This window comes from Triticum dicoccoides, chromosome 5B (genome assembly GCF_002162155.2).
Source record: "Triticum dicoccoides isolate Atlit2015 ecotype Zavitan chromosome 5B, WEW_v2.0, whole genome shotgun sequence".
Classification (NCBI taxonomy): domain Eukaryota; kingdom Viridiplantae; phylum Streptophyta; class Magnoliopsida; order Poales; family Poaceae; genus Triticum; species Triticum dicoccoides.
The window spans coordinates 563,544,571-563,557,189 of record NC_041389.1 but is presented as its reverse complement, the minus strand read 5'-3'; the positions used below and the strand labels follow the sequence as shown (position 1 = coordinate 563,557,189).

Sequence of the window (12,619 nt, the reverse complement as noted above, 5' to 3'; positions counted from 1 at the left end):
TCGCTCTCCCGAGGGCGACTCGGGGGCGACCTAGGGTTCCCTCGCGCCGCCACCTCCCCCTTCCCCTCCTCCTCGCCGCTGCCGGAGGCGGTCGCCGGGCCCCCCGCGCGGCTGCCTGTGAGGGCGGCAGCGAGGCCTCTGGCCGCTCCCTTTCGGTGGTGAGGGCCCGGATCTAAGGCGACGGCCTCGCTGGTGCGGACGGCGCTCCTCCGGGGCGGGGAGTGCTCGTCGGTGAGGTAGGCCGGGTCCCCTCGGCTGCGCGGGCAGCGAGGTCCCGGTGGGCGCTGGTCGTGGCGCTGGGAGGCCCCGGACTCCCCTTGTCAGATCTGAGGCGTTTCTGGTCCGCTCGTGATGTATGACCTCCGGCCGGCCTAGATCTCCGGCGTGCACGCGCCTGCTGATGTTGTGGCTGGTTCGGAGGTGGCGGCAGGGTGCTTGGCCGGGGGAAACCCTTGGCCGCCGGTGGCGGTCACGGCGTCGATGACGTCCCGGACGCCATTCCCTCCTTGGTGGCGGCGCCGAGGCTCAACCTCCCCTGTCTCCCCCCTTCCCCTGCGCCTGGGAGAAAACCCTAGCCCCGGTGGCTAAGCGGCGGCGGCGGCGCCATAGCGTCGTCACCTTCTTGGAGGAGCCGACTTGGGCATGGGGATGCTGGGCGTGCATGGCGAGTTTGTCTGGTTCCTGGTGGCGGCCCGTCTGATCTACCGTGTCGCAGCTCTGGGCAGTACGTCTCGTGGCTGCGGTGCTCCTCTTCCGGTCATGTCTCCGATGGGGACCTCGCCCTTCCTCACCTTGTACATGCCGTGGTGGAGCGGTACTTCATCTCCCTCATTTGGCAGCGGAGATCGGCGGCATGGCGCTGTGGAGGCTCGGCGTCCGATGCGCGAAGATGGACTCGAGCAGGAAGAGGTAGCTGTCTGGCATCATGGTGACGTCGATGGCGGAGTGGCCTACACAAGGTAGAAGACTAAATATAATCTGAAGACGGACCTGTGAAAGATGGTTGCGACGACACAAGAGTGTGTCTGACCAGATTGTGCCCCAGACCCGGTATGTGGCTCGGCTGGGGCTTCCGGCTTTTGATGTTAGGTTTAGGTGAGTGGTTTGGGCAGTGGCCCAGCTAGCATCCCTTCATCATATGGATAAGAGTAGCGGCATATGTTGCCAAGATGGTGGATTCAGGTATATTGTTTGTAATACTTTGTAAGGTCCTCGAGAATAATTAATAAAGTGGCCGTATGCATCTCCCAGATGTAGAGGCTGGGGGTCATCCTCCTTTTCTAAAAAAAACCGAAGAGTGACAAGTGAGGGTCACATGACAAATATGCCAGCATCACAGAGTTAGGTAATAGCTAGGACTAGGAGCTTGTTACACCTCCTTGCATTAGGAAGCTGCGGACGCCAGCCCCAGGAACCGTGTGAGCTGGCCGGCGCTACGTGGACTCCCCAACAGCAGCCACCGCCGACAAGCAAATTATCTTGTCACTAGGAGAGGAATAAAGGTCAGATGACCAAGTTGATAGTTTAGTCAAGTATTAAAACTTTAAAAGACAACCTGGTAGTTATAAATATTATGGTTGTAACTTCTATCATGCCAGTTGAGTTAGTTGATGAAGAGTTGGATCATGGCTAGATTTAACTGAATTGGTGGTATGGAATATACTGGTATTCAGATTCTTCTCAGCCTGTAATATCAAGGGATTTTGGTTTGTATGAATATCTACATAATTTATACATGATCATAGCAAGATTTAACGAATTGGCAAATTTCTGCAACCAATTCACAACCACTGAATCAAACAGAATAAAAATATTACTACATGAGAATTTCCGAAGAGTTGCATCTGAGTTTGTTAGAAGAGAATACCCTGTATATAGTTGCAATTAATGAACAAAACAAACAAGGCTTGGACACCAAGAACTACACCTAGGATTCGCATCCAGATAGCAAACAAACTGAGAGTGAGAAAATGATGCTCCAAAGCACTTAATCGCTAGCCACCATAGTAGAGTCTACATAATCAGGTACATCACAATGCCAAAGCAAAGTGCCACCAAAATTCTCACCAACATGACCTCTTCGATTGGGATTAGCATGCCCCAGCCATGTCTTAGTGGATTCAGTGACAATAACAGCAAAATATGTTGTAGCTGTAGTAATTACTAAGTGAACCAGTAACACCTGGACTGTAAAAACCTGCAGATGGGTCAAACAGTAGGAAACATCAAGAAAATAGAAGGTCAGGAATACTATGCTTGTCAAGATTACTACTAATGCTGTGAACAAGTTGAATCATTTGACCATTTTTAACCTTAGGGCCGTGGCTGGCGGTATGCATTTTCGCTGAGTAGAAAAGCTTCCATGGATGGAATGAGTGCAGTGCGAGAGGAGAGGAGAGGAGACGTGACATGCAGGGAGGGAATAATGGCTGAGACAAGCCATGTGCGCAAAAGGGGGCACGAATAAAGCTTCCATGGCCGACGTGTCGATCAACTGATGGATGGTATAAGTCTAGAGTCTGGAGTAGATGTGGATTAGCAGTAGAGGCTCTGAACTTTTGAAAATTTGAGAACAATAAAAGAACATTGAAAACAAGTTATTTTAAATTACCAAAACAAAAAAAACGAGATGTGATGTGTCACTTGATTTGTGACTAAGAGGCACTCAAAAGCATTTTAGCATGCTCAAGGCGACCATTGGAATGTTCAGCAAACCTATGGAAAGAACAAGAACTTGCTAAATAATTAACAGATATGGGCATACCCTGATTACTGACATAAGTGCAGCACATTTGTCCCCTCGCAATCACTACAAACAGATGGCGCAAATTATAATTGGGCTATGTGTACTGTACAAGATAAAAAAATTATGGAGCAAGTGCAAAAGATGACCAAATACTACAAATGACAAGGTAAAACATGTTCAGCTTTTCGGCCAAGATAACATACACCCATAGTTCATGGAAAGAGCAATTCTCGCGAGGAAGGAACAGAGCCAAGGCCCTTCAATGGCTTTGGATCCGAGTGAACCCTAAATCCCTGGGTACTCTAACTACTCTTGTTCTTTTGTCTGGGTACTGTAAATGCTTACTCTTGTTCTTTTGTCTGTGTACTGTAAATGCCAAACAGTGCCCTGAGAACTTGTGGTAGAAAATAAACACAAAAATCAAGAACATAGTTTATCACATGTGAACTTGCTCTTTTGCGACCAAGATAGTTTGTTACCTACCCGTAGGTATCTGAAGCCCACCCTCCGACCAGTCACAAATCAGCCGGCCGTGCTGCCGCCGACAGCGGAGCTCTGCTTCCATACAGCCGCGAACGCCCCAGCTCTCCACTAAGAAGTATTGTGATTAAAAAAAAGGAGAAGCATGTTCATGTTATTTCCAATATTTCCAATATAACTGAATATAACAAGAATTAGCATGATTAATGACAGATTGACTTAGCTAAACAGACAACCCCCGTCTTTCTGAATGAACGAAGGTTGCACGGCTGGGAACGAGGTGCTCATGGAACCAACCGAAATTCGCACCATCAGACACAGAATCTCACCATGGCCTACGGAAAATAACCTCTACCGACGGCGGCTGGGATGAGGCCGGGTGGATTCGACCCGTTGAGATTCTACGACAACTGCGGCTGGATCATAGGAGGCCATCCTCGTTGGTGTCAGATCACGCGAAGGTAGGGGGAGGAGGGGGAGAAGGTGGGCATCTCCATCTCAGCGTATGTAGAATACCTCTTCTGGCGGAGTCACCCAGCAAGATTTTGGGTGACCGTGGCTGGATCGTCAGACGATCCTCCTCCTTGGATAGCACGGCGGTAGGGGAGGAGGTGGGCGATGTCTACATGGTGGCGGCGGTCGAGGGTAGCGCTAGCCGCTAGGGTATTCTCACGTCGCAAGGGGTGGGGGAAAGATTGGGCCAGGACGGGAGAGTAAAGTGGGCTGACATGCGCTCGTTGTTTCGGATTTTTTTTTAGCGAGAAAAATCGAGAAACCGGCGCTCTCGTTGGAAGGGGGATCGACGAAGGGTTCGACGACGTATGAGGGGAAACGGAACGCTCCGTTTCTTTTAGGTAGTAGAGATTCCTTGAAAGTTTCACTCTCAACAAGCCAGCATGTGTTCTCTTCGCCACAAAAAAATGCAAAAATCGGTCCACATGCATGCCAATTCAAAAGAGGACCCACGCGTGCGTACTAGCACTAACCTTTTTGCGTCATGAATTATCATCGTCATTTGTTGGCCACAACCACTCTCTGCCATTGTCAATCGCATCGCACCGTTACAATTCATAATTAAATCCACTTGCATGCATCATCATTGTTCGTACTACTCCAACCAGAGTCTGGTTTTTTAACTTGAAGTTGATACGAGTACCTCAAAACTTTATTTAAACTTATTACCTCTTGACGATAGCATCGTCACATAATATATACTTGCACTCCTACTGCTACAGAATGACCCTTCACTAGTATTGTTGTTTGGCTTTTGAGCTTCATGTGCCATAGCATGGATCAACACCTCTCGTCTAGTTGAGTTGAATGCATAAGTGAGATTAACCAGCTGCACATATGAGGATGGTGGATGGAGCGTATCAGTAATTCATCGTGAGATCCAATATTAGTAGGCTATGAATGGGATGCATCAGGGATACAAATTCAAGCCCAAAAACATGAAAATGAGCTCAAGTCCAAACAAACGCATCTGCATGATAGATAGGCTCTCAATGGTAGACATCCTATGTGTAACTGACAAGTGACAAGTGAGGGTCACATGACAAATATGCCTGCGCCACTGAGATGGGGAGTAATAGCTAGTCGATTCTTGCACCTCCTTGCACTGGAAGCAGCGAATGCCCAGCACCAGGAACCGCGTGAGCTGGCCGGCGCTACGTGGACTCCCCAACAGCAGCCACCACCAACAAGAATATCATCTGGTGACAAGTGAGGGTCACATGGCAAATATGCCTGCACCACTGGGATGAGGAGTAATAGCTAGTCGATTCTTGCACCTCCTTGCACTTGGGAAGCAGCGGACGCCCAGCACTAGGAACCGCATGAACTGGCCCGCGCTACGTGGAGTCCCCAACAGTGGCCACCGCCGACAAGCGTATCATCTTGTCACTAACAGAGGAGTAAAGGTCAGAGGGCCAAGTTGATAGTTTAGTCAATATTAAAAAGACAACCTGGTAGTTATTATTGTTGTAACTTTTATCATGTCAACTGAGTCAGTTGAAGAGTTGGATCATGGCAAGATTTAACTGAATTGGTGGTATGGAATATACTGGGATTCAGATTCTTCTCAGCCTCTGTAATATCAAGGGATTTTGCTTTTTATGAATGTCTACATAATTTATACCTGATCATGGCAAGATTTAACGAAATGGTAAATTTCTACAACCAATTCACAACCAACGGATCAAACAGAATAAAAAAAATTACATCCGAATTTTTGAAGAGTTGCATCTGGATTTATTGAGGAGAATACCCTGTAGATAGTTGCAATGAGCAAAACAAACAAGGCTTGGACGCACTAGTAGCAAACAGGCTTTCGTCGAAACTCAATATACACATTAGTCTTGGTTGCATCACGAACCGGGACTAATGTGATCATTAGTCCCGGTTCGAGCGGCTAAGGTGTCGGGAAGGCATTAGTCCCGGTTTAAATGGGACCTTTAGTCCCGGTTTGAGACACGAACCGGGACTAAAGGGCATCACACCCTTTAGTCCAAAAAAAACGCACAATATATCAAAAAATCAGCACGAAAATCCGCATCCAATTTTGACTGCCGTAGGCCTGTTTGCAAACTTTTAGAATCCTCGAATTCTGAAAGGAAAAAAAGATATGCTCAAATTTCAGTTTTTTTGACTTTTCGTTAAATCTCGTCAAACTATGGTCAAACTACTTATTCAAGAAATATTAGTGTTAATAAATAATTATTTTTATTTTTTGACTTTTGGTCAAACTATGGTCAAATCTGGTCAAACGGTGGTCAAACTACTTATTCAAGAAATATTAGTGTTACTAGATAATTATTGTTTTTTAGAATAATAGTTTCAAACTCAAACAGTGCTTAATGCTCAAGTTCAACTCCTAAGGGTTAATAGGATTGACAATTTAGTATTGTTAGGAAAACAACAAGTGCATATTTGGAAACTAGGGGAATAGAACTCGAAAGTAAAGCGTGCTAAGGCTGGAGTAGTGAGAGGATGGGTGACTGGCCGGGAAGTTAGAAGATTTGAAATGAGTGGTTCATAATTGAGCAGTGAGCAGTGATTAGAGTGGGTGATTAGAGATTAAATTGTCAAACAATTCAGAAATTTGAAAATAAGAAAAAAAATAAAAAATCGATTTTTTTTCAGAAAAACAAAATTTCAAAAAAAATCCTTACCGGGACTAAAGGTGGAGCTCCTTTAGTCCCGGTTCGTAAGCAAACCGGGACTAAAGGTTTGGGCTTTAGTCTCGACTTTTTAGTCCCGATTCCAGAACCGGGACTAAAGGCCCGTTTTCTACTAGTGACGATAGGAACTAACAAAACTGAAAGCCTGAAAACGATGCTCCAAAGCACTTAATCGCTAGACATCATAGAGTTTACTTAATCAGGTACGCCCTTCGTAAACTAATATAAGAGCGTTTAGAATATTAAAATTGTGATCTAAAAGCTCTTATATTATTTTACAGAGGGAATACATCACAATGGCAAAGCAAAGTGCCAACAAAATTCTCACCAGTTCCTCTGGCAATAAAGTGAGACCAATGACCTCTTAGATTGAGTTTAGCGTGCTCCAGCCATGTCTTAGTGGATTGAATGACAATAACAAAACAAACAAGGCTTGGACACCAAGAACTACACCTAGGACTCGCATCCAGATAGCAAACAAACTGAGAGTGAGAAAATGATGCTCCAAAGCACTTAATCGCTAGCCACCAATGAGTCTACATTATTAGGTACATCACAGTGCCAAAGCTAAGTGCCACCAAAATTCTCACCAGCATGACCTCTTCGATTGGGATTAGCATGCTCCAGCCATGTCTTAGTGGATTCAGTGACAATAACAGCAAAATATGTTGTAGCTGTAGTAATTAGTAAGTGAACCAGTAACACCTGGACTGTAAAAACCTGCAGATGGGTCAAACAGTAGGAAACATCAAGAAAATAGAAGGTCAGGAATACTATGCTTGTCAAGATTACTACTAATGCTGTGAACAAGTTGAATCATTTGACCATTTTTAACCTTAGGGCTGTGGCTGGCGGTATGCATTTTCGCTGAGTAGAAAAGCTTCCATGGATGGAATGAGTGCAGTGCGAGAGGAGAGGAGACGAGCGTGACATGCAGGGAGGGAATAATGGCTGAGACAAGCCATGTGCGCGAAAGGGAGCACGAATAAAGCTTCCTTCCATGGTCGACGTGTCGATCGACGGACGGAGGGTATAAGTCTAGAGTCTAGAGTAGATGTGGATTAGCAGTAGAGTTCTCTCGGCATCTCACCTACTGTACTAGTGTATTGTTCCCTCATCCTTGCTGTATCCTGTATCAAAATTCAAAAGTCAAGAGAGTTTGGGTCCAGACGCCGACCGACCACAGATTGAGATTAGGATGCTGCTGCTGCTTTATTCCGACGTGACACCACCACTGTACCGCCACCGCACTCACCCGGCCGGCAAGCTACTATATTACATGAGCAGAGAAGGCGCAGCGGGGAGGGCTGCCAAAGATTTCCCCACCTTCCCGAATTGAATTTCGCAGCAGGCCAAAGGCGTTAGTCCCCTTCCCGGATCATCGTTACTTTGTAATGGTAAGCCACTCCCTTTCCTGCTGCTACGATTCCTTTCTAGCTTGGTGCTCCATGTGATTAGGGTTAGCGCTGCGGAGCTTGTGTGCACGCGCGCGCAATTCAGCTCTGCTTCCAGTTTAGTTCAGTCATACTGGCTGGCAGTTTACTCGCTCTGCTTTCTCGTGTTCATCGCCGGCATATATATCCAGGGGAAAACAAAAGGCCTAGCCATCTGTGTTCCTCTCCCAGATAATGTCTGTCTATTACTACCTCCGTCCCATAATATAAGATCTTATACATGTGGATGTAATAAGATCTTATATTATTGGGGACGGAGGGACTACATATAAACGAACTTGCTACTCCCTTTATTTGTCTGTCTCTTTGGGCCAACCAGATTTGTCCCTTTGTTCTCTGTAGTTTCTTTTTACTAGAGCACAGGCCTCATCACACACTGTAATTTCCTGCTGCTCCCTCCGATCTAAATTAATTGACGCGGCTTTTAGTACTACGACTTTAGTACAAAGATGTACTACTGAAGTTACATCAATTAATTTGGATCGGAGGGAGTAGAAGATTTGTTGGCCTGTCCATGTGAATTTTACTGTAAGTGCTGGATAATGGATGGTTTCAGACTTTCACTTCTTTCATCTATGTAGCCGCGGTCTTATCTTATCAAAGATTTCAGCCGAAAATTTGTGTGTGTGTGTGTGTGTGTGTGTGTTGTGGGGGGGACAAGTTCCATCCTTTTAGATCTGCCTTTCCTTCATTACAATGTCTTGATTAAGACTAGGTTTCTGTCTCTGCTAATGATTGCCTGTTGTCCCTTTCCCAAGGAATCCATGTGCTTAATGGGCTCCTGCAGTTTCTCCACTTATACTTTTTTTCTCTCTTGTCTCTTGTCTCTGTATCCAGTTTCCCCTCCTGGGATTGGTTTATATTTGTATTGCATATGGGATGGATAGATGGATGGCTGTTACTAGTATTTACATGCTTGAGTGTGGAGCTGCTGAGATAGCTTATATGATATCACGACAACATGGTCAGGGTACTACTTGTTTACTGTTTACTTTGTGGCTGTGGCACTATACAGAGGATACTTTGCATAACTTCTAGGATTCTCTTCTTTGTTTTCGCCAAGTGCTCTATTGTTAACCTTGAACAACACAGAAAATAAGTACCTTCACATTCATTGTTGATCATCTCTCTGCGCTAGCACATCGACATGATAAGCTTCGTGCCAGTAGGTGGTTGACAACCACTCCGGTCCGACCCTCCTTGCACCACAATCTATTCCTATATATGTATGTGTTTGCACTTTGCACGGCTACTTCTTCACTGGCAGTCTGGCTTTCGACCTTTGTGGTTGACATCTTTAGTTGCCAATGATGCATAATTGAGGTTAAAAAGCTGGGCAATGTATCAAGGGTTCATTATATCTATATATATATATACGAATGAGATGCATCTGGAATCAGTGCCGGGCCATCTGTTGAAATCCACCTAATGCTCTATGTATTATGTATTATGGAAAACCTATGAATTCCTTTACTTATGAATTTGGGCCAGCCAGATTTGTCCTTTGTTCTCTTTAATTTCCTAGATTATTTGTCAGCCTGGCTATGAGCATTTACTGCACTACCGAGCAGTGGATTTTTCAGTTATCTGTTTCTGAGGGAATTTTCGTCCTGGTAGAGCTATCTTTGCCTAATACTACTAAAGTCTTGACTAAGGGTAGTAGTTTTTTGCCCCTGGTAATGATTGCCTGCCTGCCGTCCCTTTCCCTTGGAATCCATATGTGCTTAATGGGCCCCTGCAGTTTGTCTACGCATACTTTTTTTTTGGGGTTCCTTTGTCTCTATCTCCTCAGATTCGTTTACTTAGGCGACTTAAGTAGTTACTCCCTCCGTTCCTAAATATTTGTCTTTCTAAAGATTTCAACAAGTGACTACATACGGAGCACAATGAGTGAATCTATACTCTAAGATATGTCTATATACATCCGTATGTGGTAGTCCGTTTGAAATGCCAAAAAGACAAATATTTAGGAACGGACGGAGTACATGATTTACTTTTGAGCTACTGAGATAAATTTGTAGGATATCGCCGTATGTCCACTTTATAGCAGATTTGTCCATTTACATTATTTGTGGCTTCTTTCACAAGTTGTTTTTTCTTATCTCCATTTAGTCAGATTATGACAATTGTTTCTTTATGCAGATCTGGCCACGGTTCTGGAATTTTCACCAGTGACAGAGGGCCCTCTATGGTTGCTTTGAATAAGAGTATGAACTATCACTGACTTGGTGAGCAGTATTATTATGGGGGGAGAAAAGCTCCATGAGCAGCCCTCTGGTCGTCTGATTGAATCCCTTAAAATGGAGAGGGTTAGGACCATTCTCACTCATGGATACCCATACCCACATGAGCATTCGAGACATTTCATGGTTTGGAAGACTATCGAGACAAACTATTCAAACTTTAGTCGTTGGTAAGCAATCTTTGGTGTCTGTGAAAAGATAATTTTAGGTAAAACAAGATGTATTAGTTCCCTGAGCCTGTTTCTGAATGCATGTACTTTGCATGGATATTTTTGGAAGCATTATACCATCTCCCTAGTTTTCCTCTCCAGTTTTCTTGATCGTCTTCCACATCATATTTCTTGGACTCTGGTATTTGGATCCTGTTTCTCGCATGGCAGAGAAAGGCCAGAGATGCTTACTATATCCAAAATTGTGCTGTAAGCTTTTGGCATACAATGATTCAGGTGTTCCGTTCATCTTCTTTAGATACTTGTGATTTTTCTAAGATTTGCAATTTCTGTCACATCACAGGTGATAAGTATAGCTTGCTGCGTGTTCTACAGTCACTTTGGTAACAGGACTCTTTCAAGGGATAAATCTATTGATCATAGAATTGCTAGCTGGGTTGCATTTTCACCGTGGAGAAAGCAAATTGAGGACAATACACTGATTTCAAAGCTATGGCGTATGCATAAGTTTGAAAACCAGATTTGCTCGTCCTGGTTTGCTCCGGTTGGCTCTTCCAGTGATTACCTGCTTCTGTCGAAATGGCCCATTTATGGAGAAGTTAGTATACTTCACCTTCTGTTCGTTCTAGGATATCTCTTCTGTTTATTTACTGTTCTATTTTTATTTTTTTATCTTGAATGTTTGCTCCAATTAGCTTCCAATGGATCCGAACACTCCAACATCATTTCACCTGTCTACTCTTTGTGGGCTACATTCATTGGTCTTTACATGGCCAATTATGTCGTGAAGCGGTCAACTGGGTATGCCTACTGTCTGAACACATCCATATGGTAGATAAGAACTTTTTGATGTATTATAAACAAGTCAACAAATTAGTTTGCATTCTGTCATCTTAAGAGGCACCTTATGATGATGAAAAGGAAATGCAATATGTTCGTCATCGTTTCATCTAGGCAGAACTATAGTATGGTTTCCAACATCCATGGCCCCTTAACAAAATGCCAATGGTTGTTGGCGAGCATTGGGAAAAATCTAAAAGGTGTTGCATTCAGTTTATTACCTATATGTGACATGAATATGCTATAGTGAATAACATGGTCATTATTACTTATTAGGGTACTGAAGAGTTGGACATGATGATGACCACTTTATTTGTCTTTTTTCACATGTTTATCTAGCAGATAAGAAAATAAAAGATGCTCAATATAACTGACTCATTCATTCTCCTTGTTTCCTAGAATTGTTGTACAGATGGGCTCTAACTCATCCTTTACCAATTTCAGAGTATGAGAATCTGAAGGAACTGTTGAAACCGGATTTCGAGGACATGGTTCCTCAGTATTCTGGGTATGTTCTTGATCTATACATAAGCTCTTATTATCCACTTGATCTTGTAAAAATGGCTGACTAATTGTCGATATATTCTGCAGGACCTCAACGGATTTGCTTAAAACTGTTTTCAACCTCATGTTATCAGTCACACTTTTTGTTGGTCGATTTGACATGCGTATGTTGCAGGTACATGCCTGTGATTTCAAGGCTTGAGTACTCATTTTGGTCTAGTTTTTTGTTTCCTTCAGTCTTCCCTTGTCTCAGAATACCGTTCTTCCTAGAATTTCGGTCTTGTGCTCTAAATTGCTTTCAAGTTGTTATTTACTTTTACAGTCCCTAGTTGAGCCTATTGTTCGGTTAAAACATTGACATTTCTTTTCTAACCCAACCAGGCTGCTATTAACAAAGGTCCAGACGAATCTAAGAGCAGCGACCTTTTATACGATCATCTAGATGGAAAAGACGAACTTCTGTTTGACTTCATTGCTGATGCCGGCGATGGTGACTTCATTGCTCAACCTTCTTTAGTCGTAAAATCTGATGATTTCAGGCTTATACTTCCTCGTGGACAACTACTACTTATTGGTGGAAACCTCGCGTATGCTGCATACTTTGATCGTTTACATCATTTGAAGTTTTCAATTCATGTTCGCTGATTTTACTGAGTAGTATATTTTTTGCTTGTCATATGCTAGTTTATCACGAGTTGCATTCCATACATGGATGATGCCATATATTAATTGTTTTTGCCAGCCTGTTATATTGGATTTTGATTTTTCCATGTTGATCTTGGAATAAGCTCTTCAAAAAGATGTTGATTTGTTCCTTTCTTTTGCAGATATCCAAATACATGCTCGTTTACATATGAGCAGCGTTTTTCTGCCCTTTTGAGTATGCTCTCCAGCCTCCTGCTTGGTATACGCCTGAACACATAACATTGGAAAAACCTGAACTTTCTCTTGGAGTTTTCGAGCTTAATTAGGCAGAATAGCCGACCACAATGTTTTATGATTC

General features: G+C 43.8%; 1 protein-coding gene across 3 annotated transcripts; it reads left to right on the top strand.

Moving 5' to 3' along the window:
* Positions 1-7,503: 7,503 nt before the first annotated feature.
* On the top strand, positions 7,504-12,619 carry LOC119311633. Of its 3 annotated transcripts, XM_037587294.1 has the most exons (7): positions 7,509-7,802; positions 10,002-10,870; positions 10,968-11,073; positions 11,557-11,620; positions 11,704-11,791; positions 11,998-12,203; positions 12,444-12,619. In XM_037587294.1, the coding sequence occupies exons 4-7, from the start codon at positions 11,601-11,603 to the stop codon at positions 12,538-12,540; spliced, it is 411 nt and encodes a 136-aa protein (XP_037443191.1). In that variant the 5' UTR covers positions 7,509-7,802; positions 10,002-10,870; positions 10,968-11,073; positions 11,557-11,600; the 3' UTR covers positions 12,541-12,619. The 3 variants fall into 3 exon arrangements, with proteins under 3 accessions (XP_037443190.1, XP_037443191.1, XP_037443192.1); XM_037587293.1 differs by lacking the exon at positions 10,968-11,073 and having other exon boundaries at positions 7,504-7,802; XM_037587295.1 differs by lacking the exon at positions 10,968-11,073 and having other exon boundaries at positions 11,998-12,106.

Excerpts from the sequence above, each read along its gene's own strand:
- LOC119311633 (XM_037587293.1), top strand. Across the intron at positions 11,792-11,997 it reads TTGACATGCGTATGTTGCAG|GCTGCTATTAACAAAGGTCC; the intron begins GTACATGCCTGT and ends TAACCCAACCAG. Across the intron at positions 12,204-12,443 it reads CTTATTGGTGGAAACCTCGC|ATATCCAAATACATGCTCGT; the intron begins GTATGCTGCATA and ends TTTCTTTTGCAG.